Here is a 22683-nt window from a genome sequence, read left to right on the forward strand (position 1 = left end):
ATCAATTATTAGATACCTAGAACCACAGACTGGTGACGTCTTTACAGCACGTTTTGCTGATTGTCATTTTGACGAAAATGTATTCCCAGTTCTAGGGGGAGAAAACAAAAATGTTGGAAGTGATATAAAATGGAGTGTACCATCATTGTTATATCTTGATCCTCCTACTAAAGAGTCAGAACTAGAAGTTCGACGAATTATGCATTTACAGAGTATAGCTAACCAGCTACCTGATGCATTTGTAGATACCAAGACGGTAACTAAATCTCATATACCAGCTGCAAATGCTCCTGCTCGTATCAAAATGCCAAATGAACAAGAAAAGGAGGATGACACACGAGAGCCAAAAACACGCCTGAAGCGTGGTAGACCTGTTGGTTCTAAGGATAAGAATCCTAGGAAACAGAAGAAAGCTGAAATATATGATGCACCCAAAATAGCAGAAAATATTTTGGAGGAAATAAATGATAAGGATTCTGATGAATCAGAGCATCATGAATCAGAGCATCATGAATCGAAAGATAATCATGAGATTTCTATTAATTACATCCATAATAAAAGGATATGGAATAGAAATGAACAAAATGACCTTGATGATGCTTTCTCATATATTGTGTCAAGTGAAATAAATGAAGAAATCGATGATCCAGAACCAAAATCTGTCTATGAATGTCAAAAGAGACATGATTGGGAACAATGGAAAAATGCAATACAAGCTGAACTTGATTCGCTTAATAAACGAGAAGTATTTGGATCTATTGTGCTCACACCTGCAGATGTGAGACCAGTTGGGTACAAATGGGTTTTCGTTCGAAAGCGAAATGAGAAAAATGAGATTACGAGATACAAAGCTCGTCTAGTGGCTCAAGGTTTTTCTCAAAGACCTGGAATCGATTATGAAGAAACGTATTCTCCAGTTATGGATGCCATTACATTTAGATTCCTGATGAGTCTAGCCGCTGATAAAAATCTTGAGATGCGTCTCATGGATGTTGTTACAGCTTATCTGTATGGATCATTAGATACTGATATCTACATGAAAGTTCCTGATGGATTTAAAATGCCAGAAGCATTAAGTTCCAAACCTAAAGAGTTATGTGCAATAAAATTGCAAAGATCATTATATGGGTTAAAACAATCTGGACGTATGTGGTACAATCGTCTCAGTGAACATTTAACAAAAGAAGGATATGTGAATGATCCTATATGCCCATGTGTTTTCATCAAGAAAACAACATCCGGATTTGTGATAATCGCGGTATATGTTGATGATCTAAATATTATTGGAACTCAAAAAGAAATACAAAAGGCATCAGACTATCTCAAAGGAGAATTTGAGATGAAAGATCTTGGACAGACACAGTATTGTCTTGGCCTACAAATAGAACATTCACAAAATGGTATATTTGTGCATCAATCCACATACACTAAAAGAGTGTTGAAACGATTTAACATGGATAAATCAACTCCTCTTAGCACCCCAATGGTCGTTAGATCACTTAACATTGAAAGTGATCCATTTCGACCACCTGAGGAAAAAGAAGAGATACTTGGTCCGGAAGTACCATATCTAAGTGCAATTGGAGCGTTGATGTACCTTGCAAATTGTACACGGCCTGATATATCATTCGCTGTTAATCTTCTAGCAAGATTTAGCTCATCTCCAACACGAAGACATTGGAATGGAATTAAACATGTCTTTCGTTACCTACAAGGGACTATTGATTTAGGCTTATTTTACCCTAAGGATTCAAATGGTCAAATGGTTGGTTTTGCAGATGCAGGATATCTTTCAGATCCACACAAAGCCCGATCGCAAACAGGATATGTTTTTACGATCGGAGGCACTGCTATATCTTGGCGTTCTCAGAAACAAACGCTTGTGGCTACCTCTTCAAATCATGCTGAGATCATCGCACTCCATGAAGCAAGTAAAGAATGTGTATGGCTAAGATCAATAAGCCAACACATTTGTTCAAGTAGTGGGATTGACAAAAGTACGGGGCCAACTATTCTATATGAAGACAATGCAGCATGTGTTGCTCAAACGAAGGAAGGATATATCAAAAGTGATAGAACAAAACATATACATCCAAAGTTCTTCTCATACACCCAAGAGCTCGAGAAGAAGAAAGAGATTGAAGTAAGATATGTCCGATCATGCGACAATGCAGCCGACCTCTTCACAAAATCACTCTCTACTTCGGTATTCAGAAAACATGTCCATAACATTGGAATGCGTCATCAGAAGGATCTATGACTGCTCAATCGAGGGGGAGCTTACGTAGTTGTACTCTTTTTACCTAACTATGGTTTTTCCCATTGGGTTTTCCTAGAAAGGTTTTTAACGAGGCAACAAAGACGTTGAGCGAGAGCGGAGAGTGACACCGGTTCCCAAGGGGAGTATTACGAAACTTAATTTAATACAAGATGGATGATCAAGGGGGAGTGTTATAAGATAAACTTTGAAATGATCCTCCACCCCTTTACCAACTTAAGCACTATGATCATCTACTCATCAAGCACTATGATCACCCACTCATTTACCAAATCAAGCACCATCTTTGATATTTTATGCATTGTTGTTCACTATAAATACCATCACTCATCTCACTCTTTTGTACACCAAAAACAAGAACAAGAGTTTATAATCAAAGAACCATTACATCTTCTTCTTCTTACTTATAATAAACTCTCTCACTCATAGTAGTGTTATTTGCTTCCTACGGGTATTAAATTCTACTCTTATTTAAATTTCTCGATACTATAAATTATAAGTTATTTCATAACATTATTAACATAAGAAACCCCCTAAATGCCAGAGATAATGATGCTCTAACTATGCTCTTTCTTTTCATTCTTCTGTGAGTAAGACTAACCCTAAAACTTTTAAAACCTTATCAAACAGGTTAAAACCAAAAAGAAGCAAAAATGGACAGTCGTTCGTGGATAGAAAGTATATAAACAGTGTTTCGCTGTTGCTGAACTTGTCAACTTTCACCCCCAAGATATTTTTCATTTCTAGAATCTTGAATATATATATTTGCCAAAAAGTACATGAAAACATTGATTGCATAGCATGTGGCTTTGGCAACAATAAAAACCACTTTTCATATTTGTAATATTTGATATTTCGGATAAGATTTGGGAAATGATTAATCCTATATTCTCTCCCGACCACGCATTGTGAATTCTCCTTTTGAAAGATTTTCGCCTTCTCCTTTTCTGTTCTCTAATAATATCAAGAAGACAAGAAATAGCTCTTTTCTTAGATATTTTATTTAAAAAAAAACTCTTTTCTTAGATATATTTTTAGATATTTCATTTACAAGAAGGTAATTTGGATATTTTCCTTGTAAAAGTAATTCTAAGACTTACTATTTGACTTCGATTACTAAATTTAATATTTGTGTTTATTTCTTACATAATGTATGAGAAGTAGAACACATATATAAAAGAGGTTTTTGGAACAATAAAATAAAATTATATATCTAAAACTTTGAATTCTGTTAATAGTTTTTCATTTTTAAATTTTTTTTTAAATATTTTCTCTGTTTCTAAATGTAAGATGTTTCAAAAAAATTTGATGTTCCAATATATAAGATGTTTTCAACTTTCTAGGTAAATTTTTTTTTATTAAAAACTGTATAACTTATCATATTTAATAATTTATTTTGTAATTGGTTGAATACAATTATTTTATTGTTTTAATGATATTTTTTAGACAAAAAATATAATTTTTTTAATATGTGTATTTTTTCCTAAACATTTTATATTTAGGAACGGAAGAAGGAGAGAGTAGCTCCTAGACACAGATATCAAAATCTCATTAAAAAGTAAAAAAATCTCAAAATTTTATTATTTTCTGCAAAAGCACTAGTAATAGAATAATGATGTGTCATGCGTGCATGTGGATTAAAAAGAAGTTAATTTACAACCGTAGATTTAGATATGCATAAAAGGCGGTGTAAATCTGGACGGTGGTAAGACTGTAACACACGGAACTCCGAAACGCTCTAGGACGTACCAGAACAAACACACGCTCCACAATTATTGTTCCGACAATTATTGAACCGACGTACGAGAATCAATGCCCCGAAGGGTAAAGGCGTAAATAAGTACTAATTCTGGACTGATCTTTAATTTTAGGAGATAAGAGCGGAGAAGATTGCGACACGTGTATGGTCAGTATTCTCTCATTTAGCTTATAAAGTTGGAAGCTTCATCAATCTAAAATTTCATTCTGTGATAACTTTCTACCAGCGATTAATTTGATTAGCATTCTCTGCTATTTCTTCGGTCTTTCTTGAGAAAATGTCTTGCTGTGGAGGAAACTGTGGTTGTGGATCTGGCTGCAAGTGCGGCAACGGTTGCGGAGGGTACGTCTCGAGCCTCTGTTTTAGTTTTCAATTGTAACAATTTTCTATTTAAAATTTTGAGATTTTTTATAATTCACGACCTCTGTTTTCAATTGATCGTAACGTGTGATGTTTCTGCTGTCGCAGTTGCAAAATGTACCCGGACTTGGGCTTTTCCGGCGAGTCGACCACGACTGAGACTTTCGTCTTCGGCGTTGCACCCACAATGAAGAACCAGCACGAGGCTTCTGGCGAGGGTGTCGCTGAGAACGATGCATGCAAGTGTGGATCTGACTGCAAGTGTGATCCTTGCACCTGTAAATGAATAATGAAACCTCTCTAAGGTGGCAGAGATAATCAGAGTTTAATTATATTAAGTAACCCTAATGATGTTCTAGGTTTTGTTTTACGGTGTAATAATGGCTGCAGGCTTTTGTCTTTTAGCCGATAATGGTTTTCGTTTGTGTTGACGTATCTAGTCTCTAGATGTCTCTGCCATGTGTGACGGATGAGTCAGTTTGTACTTTTTTCTTTTTTTTTTTCAAATTGAAATTTCATATTTATCCGAAAGGTTTTTAGAACCAGTACATTAGAATACCTTACTCCATACACAGTCCAAAAAAGAGTTAGATTAACTAACAACCTACACATTGACACCTCTAAAAAGGCGGATCCAAAAAATCAGCAACCAGTTAGTCACTAAATGCATAGAACTGATCCAACCACCTCGGGTGACCAGCGACAAAGACAAATTTTTTTTATGTATTATAATTGGTTAAACATAATATTTTAGACTCTTGTTGTAAGAAACAAACATAAATATGAATTTTTTTTATCACTAAATTTAGTTAATAGTTAATTTTAAGATGGACCTATGACATATGTCATATCCCCTGGAACCGGCACTGGCGGCAACATAGGACTGGATAAGTTCTAAGTTCCTCTCTGATTGTGGTCCAAGAACCAATCCTTAACTCCCACGCTTCAAAAGCCTGCAATTCTCTCTTGATCTCTCCTGCTTCATATTGCAATGCAGGCCACAAGATTGACTTTTCAATTGCTTCAATTAAATTTCCAAAAGTTGAAACAAACTTGACCTTCTTCTTTCTCAAACTCTTCATGTTTTCCATAACCCACAACCATAACTGCAATTTTTCTTCTCCCACCGATTTCACCTCCGAAAAAGCTCGTTTGCTATGCTCCAAGACTTTACCCTTCTCGTCTTTTACAATCCAGGAGGCTTCCATGTTCTTACCTCGGCTTGACCAGTCCATATCAAATTCACATTGAACCCAACCAACGGAGACATTCTGTTCAAAGCTTGGCACTTCAGCACAACTCACATTCGCCTCTGTTAACTTCATTCCAATCTGAACTTGTTGGGCTAAAAACCAAGAATCTGCTTCTTCTTTTGCTTTCCTCACTATTTCATCTGCCTCAAAAAATTTCTCTTCAAACATAAATGTATTTCTATGCTTCCACAAATACCACAGTAGCCAAGGTCAGCTACGCAAGGTATCAAGCCCACTCATGCCATCATTTCTCAATCTTAAAAGGTATGAGATGTTCTCATAGACCGAGGATTCACTGAAGCCATTTCTGGGAGAGGGAATATTGGAGAGAGCCCAACATATCCTAGCTAGATGGCAGCTAAAAAGCACATGGTTAACTGATTCTCCTTCAAAGCCACATAGCTGATATCTATCATCACATTTTAACCATCTCTCCATCAAACATTCAACAACTGGAAGCGCTTGCGATATAGCTTTCCAGATAAAAATCTTAATTTTTTGGGCCGTCCGAAGCTTCCAAGAGTTAGCTTTAAGGATATTGACCGACGGGGAAGCCTCAATTACCCTACGCAGATCCTTGGTTTTTTCTTGAGCTGCCAACCAGTATCCAGATTTCACTGAATAAGCTCCAGATTTGTTGTATTTCTAAGCCCAAAAGTCCTCCTTGGAAGTCACTGGTTGGTTCTTGAGCAGTATCTGAATGTCCGAAAGTACAAAAACCTCCTCTAAAGCCTGAGTGTTCCATCTTCTACTCTGAAAGTCTATCAGCTTCCTTACTCTCAGGTTAACATTAAACGTAATGTTCTTTATCCAAGGGGCTCGTAAGCCATACCCGTCCTTTTCATCTTCAATCCACTTCTCAGTCCAAACTGAGATCGAATTCCCATCACCAACCCTTTTCTGTAGACCCTTAACGAGAAGATCCCTTCCAAAAAGCAGACTTCTCCAAGCAAAAGATGGTCTCTGTCCCACTTTGGCTTCCAAAAAACCTGAATGAGAAAAGTATCCGCTCTTGAGAAGCTGAGCCAACAAACAATGAGGAGAAGAGAGCACTTTCCACGCCTGTTTTGCCAAAAGGGTTTGATTAAAAGCCTCCAAATCTCTGAAGCCCATTCCTCCACTTTCCTTTGGCAAACAGAGTTTATCCCAGGAGATCCAGTGAATTTTTCTGAGATGAGCATCCGATCCCCACCAGAAATTAGCCATCACATTTGAGATATTAGCACAGATCATTTTCGGAAGCTTGAAAACTGACATCGCGAAGACATGCAGAGCATAGACCGCTGTCTTCAGTAAAATCTCTTTCCCTCCTTGTGATAACTTCCTAAGATACCACACATTCAGTCTGCCATTAACCCTCCCTTTTAGGTAAGCGAAGAGCTCAATTTTTGAACCACTAAAACATTCAGGTAGCCCTAAATACTTGCTCGATCCTCCTTCATTGTACTTTATCTTTCTATGGAATGAAAGTGATTTTATAATAGTAGTTATGGACAAAAAATCAGAAAAACCGAAGAATCGAATCCGATCCAAAAAAATTAGTAACGAATCCAAATCGAAATTGAATAAATATCCGAAATAAATATCCGAAGGGGTTCAACTAAAACCGAATCCGATCTGAACTGAAGTATTCCAGGTATCTGAAATAGATTTCTATACTCCCTATATAAATATATTTTAGATTTAATGTCTATTAAAAGCATCCAAAATATATAAGATATTTTTAAATTATCTAAAATACTTAAAAATATATACAAATAGTCAAAAGTAAATATCTAAAATAGCTAAAATATATTCAAAATACTAAAATATTTGAAATATGTATTGATTATCTATCTAAATATTCAAACCAAATCAAATTATATGCTAAGTTTAGGTATTTTAACATCTATTCTATTAAAACTGAAGCACAATTAGTACTTAAGTACTTAACTCTAAGTTTTCCTTAATAATTACCAACTTCTGCTACTCAATCTTAATTATTAGATAAATTAAATAAAATTTCAGCCCAATTTTCTTTACTTCATTTTGCCAAAGCCCATAAAAAATGTGATGAAAATCTATAATTATATGGGCTGATATTATGAATTATACAATATAATTTATACTAATTATTACAAAGCTTTATATTTTGAATAGTTTTTTGATGTTTACACTATCAAAAACGCGTATACTACAATAATACACGATTTATTAGTATTTAATTCATATGCACATATTGTAAACATTTATAACATTTTGGTTGTAATGCATTAGATAACCTGTTCTGTTTTAGTGATTTTATATTTAAATCATAGTACAATTTAAGTAATCCAAAGCTGTTACTATGTTTTTGTTATCACCTTTTTGCTTACGTACGCGAAAAATTAGAAATATGAGAAAATATTAACTATTAAAACCAAAGGTGTAAATATGTAAACAATATATTTAATCTATTAAATTAAAATCCTATGATTTTTTAAGTATGATTTTTTATTTAGACCATTCCTTAAGTTTTTTTATCAAATTACACATAATTTAATTACAATATCTTTTAATATCTTGATCCTTTATTTGAAATACAAAAAAAATATAGTGTCATTTTAGTAATTTTACTTATAGAACTAACCTTATTTTCAACAGATTTATTCCATCTTCTATTTCATTATTTTCATTCATCCTAACTATTTTATTAATTAAATTATTATAACAATATATCACATAATTAATTATATTGCCATAATAAAAATATTGAGATTTTTATCTATTAGTTAATCAACATTAACTTTGTACCATTTATAAAATCGAAATGTAAAATAACCAGGTTTTGCATATGGTTAAAAGTTTGGTTTAGTCTATTTTGGTATTTTTATCTTAATTTCAATCGGTGAAAAATTATGCAGTCAAACACATAATTCAAAAACGTAGTCTATGTGAACAAAATAATAACTTAAATTAAAATAATAAAAACATATTATATATATTGCCACTTTATCGGGTATCAGATTTTTTTGGTTTTGAAGTTAGGTCCCTTTTTGATATTATAAATTTATGTGTGAGTTTCGAGTTGGGTCCTCTCGAGTTTAGATGGTTCGGTTCTGATGTATAGAAAACTAAAAATATCAAAATAACTAATATATCTGAAACGAGTTCAGAATATTTGTACCAAAAATAACTATATTATTGGATTCAATCTGATCTTTTGAAAAAAATTAATTATATAGCGACACATCTAAAATATATAACACTAATCATGAAAAATAAATATTAATTTATAAAATAAAATAACCAATACCCGCGCGGACGCGTGGATCAAGCTCTAGTATGTAATTAAATTTGTATGTAATATATTATTTTCTTTATAGATAAATTTAAATTATATAATGAATTTTAAAATTTTAAAAATAATTTTAATGGGTTATCTGAACCCGAGCCGAACCCGCAAAGATCCGAACCGAACCCGAACGAATACTTAAAAAAACTCGAATGAGGCTGAAATCTTTGACTCTAAAAACCCAAAACCCAAATAGATCCGAACCCGAATGGGTACCCGAACGCCCACTTCTAAGAGCATCTCCAACCATTAACACTATTTTAGTGTCAAAATCACACTATTTTATTGCAATTTCAACACTAAAAACAAGTTTTTCTCAAACCATAACACTAAATTTCACACTAAAACTATTTTATAATATTATATGTATTAAGTTTCTTATTTATCATTTATTTAATTGTATGTTTTATTAATAAAATAAATAAATAGTGTTTTAGTGGGATGAACATTATTTTAGTACGGTGAATAGTGTCACACTAAATTTGGTGTGAAATTTTAGTGTTACATTAAATAGCGTAATTTTTGCAGTTGGGTTTGGAGAGGTTTTGGTTAAAAGAACCGTACTAGAATAGTGTTTTGGAGCTGGGCTGGAGTTAGGGCTGGAGATGACATGAGTAGTTCTTTTAAATTCCATCTTCTCTTGTCGGGTTGTTTTGGTTGGGCCTCCAACTGTACCTAAATTAAATGATGGGCCGCGTACAAACCGTGCGTTTTACGTTGCGTGACATATATACGCCAGACTTAACATCTTGAGGGCTTCTATGTTGAAGAGAGAAACATGAATTCTAGATTGGTTAATGAGAACCCAATTGTTTACCCTAAGAAACAAGGGCGTGTTCGTACTGATCAGAGCAACACGGATGAGTACTCTGCAGAGCCAATAGACCAGCTCGAGATTTTTTATATCCTTTTTAGTTCTTAATCCGTTGCAAACATTAAAGTTTAAATTTCTCGTCGTTATGCCTATTATTTGATCAACCTATATCTTTTGTTCCTTGACGATCTACAAATCATATAAGAGACATCAAAGATCCAGAGCATTCTGAGCTTACACTAGAGGACCTCCGTGTGATTACAAAAGAATCTGTTGAAGTTGATGACGCCAAGAGTTACGTTAGGTAAACAACCAAGAAAGTTAAGTGGGAATTTACTTCTTTTTCTTCAGTCCAGTCTGCTAAATTGTGGTGTCTTTTTATTCAGAGTTACACTCACGCCAACTCTTCCACATTGTCACGTCCCCCACCTTATTGGCCTTTGTATCTACTCAAAACTTCTTAAAAGCCTTCCTACTCGATTCAAGGTTACAAGGATCGGTTGCGATTGAAAATTAATCTGTTTCTTTAATAATCATCAGAGTCGTTAGGGCTGACTGAATGTGATTAATTCTCTTTATTGATTTTGTGCATATTTATGTTCAGGTCGATGTTAGAGTGGCACCAGGGAGTCACGCAACGGAGGCTGCAGGTACAATATTTCAGACTGCTCTTGTTAAACCAGTTTGGGTATGTAGTTGAGATCAAAGTTTCAGACTGATTATTAAATTGGTGAAAATTTGCAGTCAATAAACAATTAGGAGATAAGGAGCGTATAGCGGCAGCACTTGAGAGTCCCTACTTTGTGGATCTTTTCAACTAATGCTTACAAATATGTGATTTTGGACCCATCTAGTTATGGCACATTCGTTTATGATTTAATCTTTGTCTTTAGTTTCTTATTCCAGTATCTTTATATGATTACCATACTTCAGAACTAGAGCATGTAATCTTTATTGTGATTCTTCAGCTTCATTCTCTAATATTTAATGACAGCTTCTTGCTATTACTCGAATATCTTCAAATATCTCTCTAGACAAGTTTCTTGTTACAATTATGAACTTGGTAATTGAGGTTTCTCCTTTGAAAATATTTCTACTTGTTGTGGCAAATTAAGCAGGAATATTATGTTTTAGGTGCTAGAAAAGCAACAACAGATACAAAATAATATCACATTAGTGGAACAAGAAAGCTAATTTATGGAAATAGAAGTGATCCTCGGCTAATTAATGGAAATAGAAGTCATAGGATCGTAGCTTTGAAATATCTTCTAATTTATTTTGAAGATTGTCAAACTATCCTCAAAATAAGAAAACCTTCATATCATAATACAATAAGAATTACAGTAGGATTTCTTATTTTGTAATAGGTTCTAGGTAGGAACTAAATTTGCACTCAGCTCTAGCCTTGTTTTCCAATATTATAAATAAGTGATTCATTCCTTCTACATAATAGAGAAAAAATGAGCAACAAAAGCAAATGGTTTTTATCTTTGTATTTACTTTCTCGGCTAAGATCTCCATAACAATGAGCAAACCGACAATTAGCAAAGTTGATACGAACAAAGACAATTCCTTGAAAAATTCTAATAAAGTCAATGTTCTATGGGATGCATAATATGCAAAGTTCCTTTTGATTATGATCTCGCAGATCTTAGAGGAAACATTGACATGTCTTGAAGCAACTCGATGAAAGTTTTGTATGTAACCCATAAACCTTTCATGTCGAGCTACGTTAAAGATCCAGACTGTCTGGACTTGTCGTAGAGAAACAAAATATCAACATGGTAAGAACTAAGAACTCGAGAACAACTGATAGTGTTTTTTTTCTAGATGAGCTGATTACTTCTTAATTTAAGGAGTTTATTCAATTAACTTAATCAATTGTGTTCTTCTTTTTCTTTCCGGTAAAAACTATGAGAAGAACTAATATTGCCGACAAATATCAGATACATGAGTTATGTTTGGAAATGATCGAGAATAGTAAGCACCTCTTGATCATTGCCGGATATAGATTTCATAATTTGCATAGAGGGATTCGATCATTTGAAGAAACATTAATTTATTTATAACAAAAAAAAATATTAAGTTGAATTCGATGAAGTAGATACAATCCATTATATCCAAATAATACCAAACTAACTAGATATTATATGTATAATTATATATCTAATTAAAAAAATATATTATTTAAAATAAATTATGTAAATGCAATCCATTATATCAGATTAGTTACATATCTAATTAAAATAATATATTACAAATATTATACTGCATGAGTGAACAGTGGAGAATCACCTAGTTCTAGATTGGTTAATGAGAACTCAATTGTTTACCTAAGTAACAAACAATGGCGTGTTCGTACTGATCACCGATGAGTACTCAGTAGAACCAAGACCAGCTCGAGATTTTTGATATTTTTTATGTTCTTAATTCGTTACAAACATTGAATTTCTAGTCGTTATGCCTATTATTTGATCAACCTATCTTTTGTTCCTGGACGATCTACAAATCATTATAAGAGATATCATTGGAGAGCTCCGTGTGATTACATAAGAATCAGTTGAAGTTTATGATGCCAAGAGTTACATTAGGTAAGCACAAAGAAAGTTAGTGGGATTTTCTTATCTTTTTCTTTAGTCGAGTCTTCTAAATTGTGGTATCTTTTTAATTATGCAGAGTTACTCTCACGCCAACTCTTCCACATTGTCACGTCCCCCACCTTATTGGCTTTTGTATCTACGCAAAACTTCTCAAAAGCCTTCCTACTCGATTCAAGGTTACAAGGATCTGTTGCGGTTGAAGATTAATCTGCTTCTTCAATAGTCATCAGAATCACTAAGGCTAACTGAAGGGTGATTAATTCTCTCTATTTATTTTTTGCATATTTGTTTTCGGGGTAGCACCAGGGAGTCATGCAACCGACGCTGCAGGTACAATATTTCAGACCACTCTTGTTTATAATAGTTTTGGTTTGTAGTTGGAACAAATGTTCCAGTCTGATCCTCAAATTGGTGTAAAATTGCAGTCAATAAACAACAAAGCAATAAAGATCGTATAGCAGCAGCACTTGAGAGTCCCTTCTTTGTGGCTCTGCTCAACTAATGCTTACAAATATGTGATTCTTGATTCGGTCTGATTCTCGATACTTTCTTGTTTCAGTCTCTTATCTGACAAGAACATGAGCCCTGTAGTTGATCTTTGCTGTGTTTTTTTCTTCCAGCTTCATTCTCTATTTAATCACAACTTGTACTACATGATTAGAGTCTGGACAGAGGTGTTAGTTAACCTTGAACATAAATTAGGCTCAACAAAGCATCAGTAGAGATACAAAAAGGATTGAACTAAAAAGATATTGTGTCCAAATACAAAAATCATAGCTTTAAAACATATTTGAATTTTTTTTAGCTCATCAAAGTAAAAAAAAAAGAGGCAATCGATATGAAAAACCTTTATTTGATTTTCTATTTAGTAGAGAGCTTTTACACTAATCAACCTCTTCTTCTTTTAGTCTTCTCCGTCTCATCTATAAATCCTCTGACGCTTTAATTTATCAGGAGCTGCCTGAGTTTTTCAGTGATGTCCCCAAGTCCAATAGAGGTGAAGAAGTTGATGGAGAACCTCATGTTCTTAGGATGGTCTTTGGGGAAGATTGACTCGAAAGTCTCCTCCATGGTCGGATCCTGAAGCTTCTCATTCAAAGCTCTCATCCCCATTTGCTCACAGAGTTCTTGGAAAAGAATCTTGAGAAAGATACGGGAAGAAGATGTTGTGTCTTCCTCTGTCAGACTCACATTGGCGAGTACACGCCACGGAAGAGCATCCGTGGCTAGCACGTGAGCAAAGAAAATGGCTACATTCTTCGGTTTATTCGTCTCTAGACGATGAACCGTCGCGTACTGCCGCACAAAGAGATCCTCGAAACATTCTCTGTACGTTTTGCTTCTTAGGCAGAACCTTTGTGCTAAGTGACCATAGAAAGGACGATAAGTCTTCTCCTCAGCGCAACATTCTAGGATCATAACGCATAGCTCCATCTCCTGACCTGGTTCGAGTCGGATTTGGAGCAGCTTATGCCCTGCTTCCTCGAAATTAAGAGTCGACATGATCGTCTGATAAATTGTCCTCCTCAGACTTACAAGATCAGTTTCTGTATGGTCTTGTATAAGCGTCCGTTCATCATCATCATCATCATCTTCTTGCTCGCCAAGTATGTTCCTTTTCAGATTCTCATACTTCTTCTCGTTGTGGTGGAACTCAGGGTCAGCCTTGTAGACATCAAGAGAAGTCTCAGGATCAGACTCATCATACAGAGAGATCACATGCATCACTTTCTCGTCCGAATCCACGAGATCCAACTCATCACGAACCGCTGGATAACCCTCGAAATTAGACCTCCTAAGAGCGACCAAAGACTCAATCAAACACCGAGACCTAAACTCCAAATCCCCTTCCTGAACAACCCTCCGAAAAACGTCGAAAATCACGTCGAAACGCCTCGGGGAGAGGTCAAGAAGCAAAGCTCCACACTCTCTCACAAACACAACAGCGACCTCGACGGTGTCTTCCGTAGGCTTACGAAGAAGCATGTGTATAACCTCGAGGGCGATAATCTCGCAAGCCACTCGCTGGTTCACGAGATGCGTGAGGAACTTAACTACGGCCAGCAACAGAGGCTTGTCGTTACGATCAAAATCCCGTCTGATCTGTAGAACCAACCTTTTCAACAAGAGATCGCCGATCGAAGGGAGCTTGGAGTTCACGACAGCGATCAAAGCGGCGATCACGTCGGTGAAGCTAGGAGAAGCGATCTGAGATTTCATGCATGATCTACACAAAAGACCTCTGCCTCTAATTAGATCCTCTTCGAAGAGTTCCGAAACTACATGACGCAGATTGTGAACGCTTACCTTGTTCACCAAGGCGTTGATTCTTCTCTTGAGCTCGTCCCATGATTCTCGCTCCGCGTCGATCGTTTTCTCCTTCCTTCTGAAAGCAGGAACATACACTCCTTCACCTTCCATCTCTCTCTCTGAATCGTTAGGTTTGTTTGTTAGTTTGAGTTCTGTAAGCTATATATATATATATAGCCACTCTGTTTCCCTCTCTTTCCTTTTTTAGTTTGTTTTCCCTATTTCCTTTTCTTATTTGATTTTTTCCGCTTTTATCCCCTTTCCCTTTTTCGATAATGTAACAACTAAAAAGATTTATATGATATTTTACATGATAAATAATAATTTATTATGATATTGTAATTTATGAAAAATTGTTACATAAATAGTTTTATAATTCATAATTTTACATGTTTTATAAAGATTCACATTTTTTTTTTATGTCTTATGGTTTTACGAAGATTCATATAATATAAATTCTCTCCGTTCTATTTTAATTTTCATTTTATATTTGTCCACACGGATTAAGAAAACTTTTAATTTTGTATATTTTCTAAATAAAGCATCATTACCTATACACATAATCACATTTCAACTAATAAAAAAATAGATTGGAATATAAACTCAATTTTTTTTACATTAAAATTATAAAACGACACTTGTTTTGAAGCAAAATATTTATTTTACAACGACATTTAAACAATATATTTCATAGAAAAATAAATTTACAATTTATTTGATTAAAAAATAAAAAATATCAATAAAAAGCATTAAAAATTCATATAATATATGATATATTTCTTTGTTCATCAAATTTAAATATGACATTATATTTTGGGTATTATTAACCCGAACCTAAGTAATGAGGTGTTGTGAATTATTCTTTGGTATAAATACAGTTTTAAAGTTACCCAAAAAATAAAATAAAAGATATTATCAAGAAAAACCAATAACAAAAATTCAGCGTGTAATGAAGAAAAAACAAATCTTTCTTTTCTTTAGACTGGGAGTTGAGAGTCTCCCCCATCAAGCACCTTATCTTTCTCAGATGATTTGGTGTCATCATCAGCCTTCTCTTCTTCCGGAGAGATGAACTCAAGCTGTCTTGACTTGAAAACAGCTGTTCTTTTGGATCTTATCCGGTATGGAGGAGACAAGTTGTAAGCGTTTGATCCATCATTGCCCTCCTTCTCTTCTTCACAATCAGGGCTCTCTGAGATCTCATTCACCTTCTGATCAACAACAACAACAGCCTCTTTAGCAGTTTCTTCATCTGTTTTCGCGGCCTTGTTGTCACTATCAGAAACAACAACAACAGTCCTGCGTCGTCTTTTCCTGAATATGGAAGGCGTGTTTGGGAAAGTTCTAGCAGCTTCCCTCAGGTAAGATTCAGGACTCGTTGGACGCAAACCGTTAAAGTACTCTTTTCTACTAGGCGGCGGTGGAGTGAAGAAGATAACAGGTGATGCGCTTGGACTGCAGCCGCATTCATACCCGTACATACGCTGCTTATCCGCTTCCGACGCCATGGAATACTCTGTTTGATGGTTCTTGTAGTAAATATGGTAACCATTCTCCGGCGATGGCTCAGGCCTAGGTAACTGATCACTGGTCAGTGGCGAAGCAGCTACTACTTCTTCGAGAGGAGCAGAAGAGTTTAGCTGGTGTCTTCCGTCTTCATCTGGTTTGTTTATCTGTATAGCAGAATCCCTTCTCTGATAAAACAATGGACGTTTAGTAGCACTATCAAGAACACCGTTCTTTGCTGCTGAAGGTGGTAAGGCGCCATTAGCTTGGTAGAACTCTGACTTCTTCTTCAATGAACTGTTCCAGTGATTCTTTATCGAATTATCGGTTCTGCATCAAGTAAACCCTTTTCATTAAACCAAGAAGCTAAGCATAACTCCAGTGAAACATGCACCCAAGAAAGAGTATTTACCTGCCGGGTAAGACCTTAGCGATTTCAGCCCATCTGTTTCCGTGGACTCGATGAGCATTCATGAGAGCTAACTCTTCCTCAGGGGTCCAAGCCTCCTTGTTGATACCAGGGTTCAAATGGTTGTGCCACCTGCATAACATATCCAAAACCACATTGAAGCTTCTAAAAACAACTATAAAGAGAAAAAAGTGCTTTCTGCTCTCATATGTGTTACCTTTCTCGACATTGCTTCCCAATTCGACCTTCTAAAGACTTTGCGATAGTAGACCATTTCGCAGGACCGTATTTTTTAACAAGTTCAACGATCTTCTCATCCTCCTGCAAACAAAAAAAACCTTTAAAGCTCTCATACAAACAATGAAAAGCCAACAAAAAAGCAAAAGAAACAAGGAATAGAATGGAACCTCTTGCGTCCAAGGTCCTTTAATAAGGTCAGGATTCAAAACTTTCTGCCATCGGTGCAGGCATTGAACTTCGGTTCTATCAGGGAAAAACTCAGCTGAACAAAAACCAAAATACACACTAACTCAAACAACAAGAACAGTTGATAAAACTCGTACTCACTGTAAACAATTTAGAAGCGTATACACAATTGCATACAAGACTCCAACCACAAAGCTGTGACATCAATTAGAAGCTAAAGGGGGGAAAGGGAAGTGATAACGTTTACCTATTTTCTTCCAGCTCTTGGCATTATAGGTACAAACTGCTCGTCTCAATGTCTCATCCTGCAGACAAGCAAAGACAAACATCTAAAACTTCCGAACTAAGTACACAACAAAGCAATTCACTAACTAACCTCTTCAGTAGTCCAACCGCCCTTGGCTCGCCTTATAGGTCCACTCGTCCTCCTAAATATCAAATTCTCACATCATATGAATTTAAATTTGTAAACTTTATTCAATAAAGAGGAATAAGAAGGAAAATTAAAGGAACCTATGAGTAGGAGAGACAGTGGGAGGACTTGCAACAGCAGGAGGAGACTTGAGGAAACTACTACCACCACCACCACCACTGCCTTCAGATACAGAGGAGCAAGAAGCAGCTGTTGATTGCTTATTCTCTACACACTCATCCTCCTCCTCCTCCTCCATCTTCTTCACTTCTTCACCTCTTTCTCCCTGTAAAGATCCATATCTCAATTCCGTTAAGAGAACACCCAGATCTCAAAAAATCTAGGGTTTATAACAATTCTAATCACATGAATCTGTATCGATTCCCAGACCTAAAACAACTCAATTGATCACAAGAATCAGATTCGAGACCAAACCTCATCTGGAGGAGGAGGAGGAGAAGAGGAAGACGATGGATTGAAATTGAAGCTCATCGAGATTAGATTGATGGACCAATTCGGCAGGAGCAGAAGAAGGAGAACAAGAACGTTAAAAAGACGAAACTTTATTCGAAAAAAACTTTGCCCGTTGAACGAGAGAGAGAGAGAGAGAAAGAAAGAGGAGAGACTTTGGATCGACACCGAGACGAATTAAAAAAAGGGTTTTTTTTTTCTTTTTCAATTAGCTCTTTCTCTACCGTTACTCGTCTCTTCTTTTTACCATAACTAGTAGTAAGTAAGTAACCTATTCTCTCTCACTTGGGCCGGTTTATTCCCGAATAATAGTTCAACCAAACCAAACCGGCTTTTTCTTTTACAAGAGGTCAGTTTACGGTTACTTTTGCTACACATTGTTCTCAACTGGTTGGTGAAGATGGTTTCTGAACCTGAAGAATAGCCTGCATTTGCAAGTTATCTGGAAGACATCAAGGTCTTACAAAGCAGTTTCCACAGCTCAGAGTTCATCCATATACCAAAGACGCATAATTCAAGGGCGGACAGTCTAGCACGCAGTGCAAGAAAGCAACCCTCTTTTGTTGTCCATATGGATGCGGAGCTACCAATTTGGTTTACAGAATCTATATAAGTCTGTTTGTTGCTGACAAAAAAAAAGAAGGTATAAATCAGCTTTGCATTTAGTGAGTGATTAATCATATACATTAGAAACTCTATAAATTAATAAACAATATAAACTAATAATTTTTTTCCTTTTAAGTTAGAACGGTTCAAAATATAACACAAATCAATAAAATAATAATATTTTTTTAAATAAATCATATGTAAATATACGGTCTCATTAACCATTACATTATTTGATTAATATTCACAATAATGTTATTTTTATATTTTTTAACTTATTATATAAAACTTTGTTCGTCAAAGTTGAACTAACATATTGCGACATGTGTCAATAAAATAATTAAAATTGTGACATATGTCAATAATAAATTACACCACTTTCAATTTTGCCGATATGATCATTCAAATAGTTCTTCTCCAAAGTATATATATCAGACAATATAAAACCTGCACATCAAGAGACGATCACTTTCTAAACATTTTTTTTGTTATTTATCCAGTTCTTACTATATTCAGTTTTTATATGTTTGTGTGTAAAGTAACGAGCTTTAAAAGTCTAGTGGTTCTATAAGAAGAGAGGGAAGAATATGTCTCAGATAACTAAATCTGCTGTGGATAGACACCCAACGCCTGTGAACGCGGACAACCCTGTGCGGTGACCCTCGTCAGCGTACTAAGCGTCAAGATACCAACTGCACTCACTTCGCAAAACGAGATCTTCAGATGCTGGAGGCTCCTGGAGGCTCTGACAACCGCTATCACTGCAACATCATCAAAATGACGGCAGTCATGCAATAACAGTGACAGAAACATTAGTATAGTGCAAGACAAGACATGTTTTCTCCTTTGGTTATAAATTTAAAAGTTGTTTCACCCGAAGACGTAGGCAGTCTAAATAACGTCGACACTGCTGCACCAGATGTGTCAACCCCGCACCAGTAACCAAATCGCAGCCTAGCAGCTAAAAGTTGTTTTATTGTTTGATCAAAAAGAATAATGCACAATTAAGAAACTATTTTATTGTTTGATCAAAAAAAGAATAATGCATAATTAATGTATAACAAATCGTTTCAGAAGAGAGCATATTACATTGTTGTTTGCTGATTTGTGAAATTTAATGATCTACATTACAAATGACTATGTAAAGAAGACTTCAAGAGTAATGAATGAATCAAATACAAACTAAAATAAATCTTTAAATAGAGGAGGCATGAGCTTTGAGTTCGTGAGAGAGAAGCCTTAGAGTAGCTAAGAGCAAGATTAACCCATATACTCATATGGGTATCCTAATCATTATTTAACTAATTAAAAACAATTAAGATACACACTTAATAACCATTATGATTTTGGGCCTCCAATGGTTATATCTTATTTAATGGTTCTTCATTTATAAAATAATAATAAACTTTTTTAAAAAGAATTTTTTTTTATTAATTAAACATTGCAAATATAACATTTTAAACATAGAACTTTAAAAAAATATATAAAAACAAAGATTACTAAATTAAACGAAAAAACAAACAAACTCAGTTGTTGTCTTCAGCACGTCCAAATTTACGCCATATATGTTTAACCAAATCAGCTTTCAATTGTTGATGTATTTGTCTATCACGAATTCTAGTTCGAGCACTCATCATATTAGCGATATTTGAAGGCATATTTGTAGAATACGTGAGATCGACATGTGAACTTCCGTTGTCTTCAGCTTCTTGGAAATCTGAAACGTCAAACTGAATGTATCCATCTCGTTCGTCTTCTACTATTATATTATGGAGTATGATACAAGCTCTCATAATCTTCCCAATTTTGACTTTATCCCAAAAAGTGCTGGATTTTTGACAATGGCAAAGCGGGCTTACATGACTCCAAAAGCACGCTCGACATCTTTTCGGACAGCTTCTCGACGTTGAGTAAATAAAACTGCTTGCGGGCCTTGTGGTAATGGAATTGATTGGATAAAAGTTGCCCATTTCGGATAATTACCATCGGTGAGATAGTAAGCCAAATGATACTCTTTTCCATTGACATAGTATGTGACTTGCGGAGCTTCACCATTTATAAAAACAGGTGAGCGATCAAGAACATTGATATCATTTAAGGTACCTGGGGGTCCAAAAAACGCATGCCATATCCAGAGATCATATGAAGCAACCGCCTCTAAAACAATTGTTGGTTTACCCGAACCCCGAGTATATTGTCCTTTCCAAGCGGTGGGACAATTCTTCCACTCCCAATGCATACAATCGATGCTTCCTATCATCCCGAAAAATCCACGATATTCGCCAATATCAACTAAGCGTTGAAGATCAGCAGGTGTTGGTCTCCTCAGGTACTTTTCGCCGAATAAAGAAATTATTCCATCCACAAAATGTTCCAAACATGACCGAGTTGTAGTTGAACCGAGCCAGAGGTATTCGTCGACCGCATCAACCGCATTGCCATATGCCAAGAGACGAATGGCTGTTGTACACTTTTGAAGTGGAGAGAGACTGGCCCTTCTGAGAGCATCTTTTTTTGGTTGAAAGAATTGAATTTCATTGGAGAGTCAATGAACAATATGCATGAACAAATGTTTGTTCATTCGAAATCGTCGTCGAAATAGATTTGGAGGATATGTTGGAGTGTCGCTGAAATAATCATGCCATAAACGTAAATCGCCTTCTTCACGATTTCCTTCGATGTAAGCTCGGGGGGTTTTTTTTTTTTTCCCTTGATCAGCAATATTAATGGAGAAATTCTCGAACGCTTGATCATAATATTGATCAAAAGCATCATCCATTGATCCATCAAATGTGTTATGAGAAGATGATGCCATTTTTTTTTTGGCTTGATCTTCTTTGAATGGTGAGGTGGGAAGGAGAGAATTCGTGAGGCCTTGAGTTATAATCGTGAGAAGGAGAGAATGAGATTGGCTTGAGTTTGAATGGTTAAAAGGATAGAATGAGATTGGGTTGAGTTTGAATGGTGAAAAGGATGCCTTGAGTTTGAATGGTGAGAAAGAGAGAAGAGTTTCTGTCTTGTGTCAATGGTGAGAAGTGAACAACAAGACTTTATATAGACTGAAATTTTAAAAGTGAACAACAAGAGTTTACAATCCGTAACAACTGCAACAAGACTGATAATATATTACATCGTGACACAAGATTCCAAACAGACTTGTCCAAGTACAACTACAAACAAGCGTGACACAAGACTCCAAAACAAATGACTCCAAGACATAATGTCAAAACGTGACACAAGACTCCAAATACTACAAACTGATCGACTCTGATTACTCCACTCCGTGATACTGTCTTGAAACAGAGACAACGTGACACAAGACTCCAGATACTACAAAGGCAGTGATTCTGATTGCTCCACTCCGTGACACTGTCTTCACCTTGTCTTCACCTGAAAGCAAGTACACACAAGAAAACGTGTTAACAAGAAAGACAGACCGAGTTAACAAAACTACCAAGCAGTTATAAGACCAAGAACAATAACCACAGTATTAACAAGACCAAGAAACAGAGTTACACTTACACTAATTAAACATTAAGTCACTGATGAACTTCTTCTTGAGGGCTTCTTCATAGTCAGCTACAGGTTCTTTCTTTGCAATAAGAGAGTCAAGTATACTCATCTTTGACAACCTTTCCTTCACTTCCAACTCCTTCTGTTTAATGTCCCGCATACTTTGAAACCGATTCATACTTTGAAACCGATTAACTGAATTCTCTTCACTCATAGTCTTCTTCCCAGCGGCCTTTGATGCTTTAACACCCGCGGGACGCTTGTTTTCAGATGGTTGAGAGGCCGATGAGTCTGCACCGTCTTCACACTTCCTTTTCCTAGAGGTTCCTGCCTTTTTAGCACTTGACACTTCACACCACTTCTGGTCGTTTCGCAATTCCTTCCAAGCATGCTCCAAAGTGAATTTCTTCTTATGGTTATTGAAGAAAATCTCATGAGCTCTTTTGAGGACATCATTCTCATTGCAACCACTGCTTGTAACACCCCCGAACCGTCCTAGGCATAGGTCAACCCACCGGCCAACAATCAAACAAGAACATGACCGACGGACGACCCACACCAAGGGTTGAAGATGAAAGGCCAACCGGCCAGCCAACAATCAAACATGAACATGACTGACCGTCCAACCCAACACCATGGTCCGGAAGCGCTAC

General features: G+C 35.8%; 5 protein-coding genes across 5 annotated transcripts in view; 2 read left to right on the forward strand and 3 right to left on the reverse strand.

Moving 5' to 3' along the window:
- The first annotated feature begins 4222 nt into the window (after nucleotides 1-4222).
- On the forward strand, nucleotides 4223-4942 carry LOC106343934 (metallothionein-like protein type 2). Its single transcript, XM_013783294.1, has 2 exons — nucleotides 4223-4379; nucleotides 4506-4942. The coding sequence occupies exons 1-2, from the start codon at nucleotides 4315-4317 to the stop codon at nucleotides 4681-4683; spliced, it is 243 nt and encodes an 80-aa protein (XP_013638748.1). The 5' UTR covers nucleotides 4223-4314; the 3' UTR covers nucleotides 4684-4942.
- A 4799-nt stretch (nucleotides 4943-9741) lies between these two features.
- LOC106343654 (MIP18 family protein At1g68310) lies at nucleotides 9742-10620 on the forward strand. Its single transcript, XM_013782925.1, has 5 exons — nucleotides 9742-9864; nucleotides 9972-10081; nucleotides 10164-10263; nucleotides 10382-10427; nucleotides 10522-10620. Exons 1-5 carry the CDS (start codon nucleotides 9742-9744, stop codon nucleotides 10596-10598), a joined length of 456 nt encoding a protein of 151 aa, XP_013638379.1. The 3' UTR covers nucleotides 10599-10620.
- Nucleotides 10621-13297: 2677 nt separating this feature from the next.
- On the reverse strand, nucleotides 13298-14798 carry LOC106292384 (pre-mRNA-splicing factor CWC22 homolog). Its single transcript, XM_013727976.1, has one exon. It carries the CDS (start codon nucleotides 14796-14798, stop codon nucleotides 13320-13322), a length of 1479 nt encoding a protein of 492 aa, XP_013583430.1. The 3' UTR covers nucleotides 13298-13319.
- Nucleotides 14799-15476: 678 nt separating this feature from the next.
- Nucleotides 15477-18092, reverse strand: LOC106343653 (myb-related protein 3R-1-like). The gene is made up of 8 exons (XM_013782923.1): nucleotides 17876-18092; nucleotides 17542-17726; nucleotides 17405-17456; nucleotides 17276-17333; nucleotides 17010-17104; nucleotides 16820-16923; nucleotides 16606-16734; nucleotides 15477-16523 (listed from the first exon to the last, which is right to left on the reverse strand). Exons 1-8 carry the CDS (start codon nucleotides 17930-17932, stop codon nucleotides 15665-15667), a joined length of 1539 nt encoding a protein of 512 aa, XP_013638377.1. The 5' UTR covers nucleotides 17933-18092; the 3' UTR covers nucleotides 15477-15664.
- Nucleotides 18093-21788: 3696 nt separating this feature from the next.
- Nucleotides 21789-22683, reverse strand: part of LOC106292385 (glutathione S-transferase T3-like) — a 1349-nt gene continuing 454 nt past the window's right edge. Inside the window, exons 2-3 of the mRNA XM_013727977.1 lie at nucleotides 22061-22525; nucleotides 21789-21907 (exon numbers count right to left, since the gene is read on the reverse strand). Coding sequence (XP_013583431.1) covers nucleotides 21789-21907; nucleotides 22061-22525 — 584 coding nt within the window. The remainder of the gene's footprint in view (nucleotides 21908-22060; nucleotides 22526-22683) is intronic.

The sequence above is a fragment of the Brassica oleracea genome, chromosome C5 (genome assembly GCF_000695525.1).
Source record: "Brassica oleracea var. oleracea cultivar TO1000 chromosome C5, BOL, whole genome shotgun sequence".
NCBI classification, from domain to species: Eukaryota; Viridiplantae; Streptophyta; class Magnoliopsida; order Brassicales; family Brassicaceae; genus Brassica; species Brassica oleracea.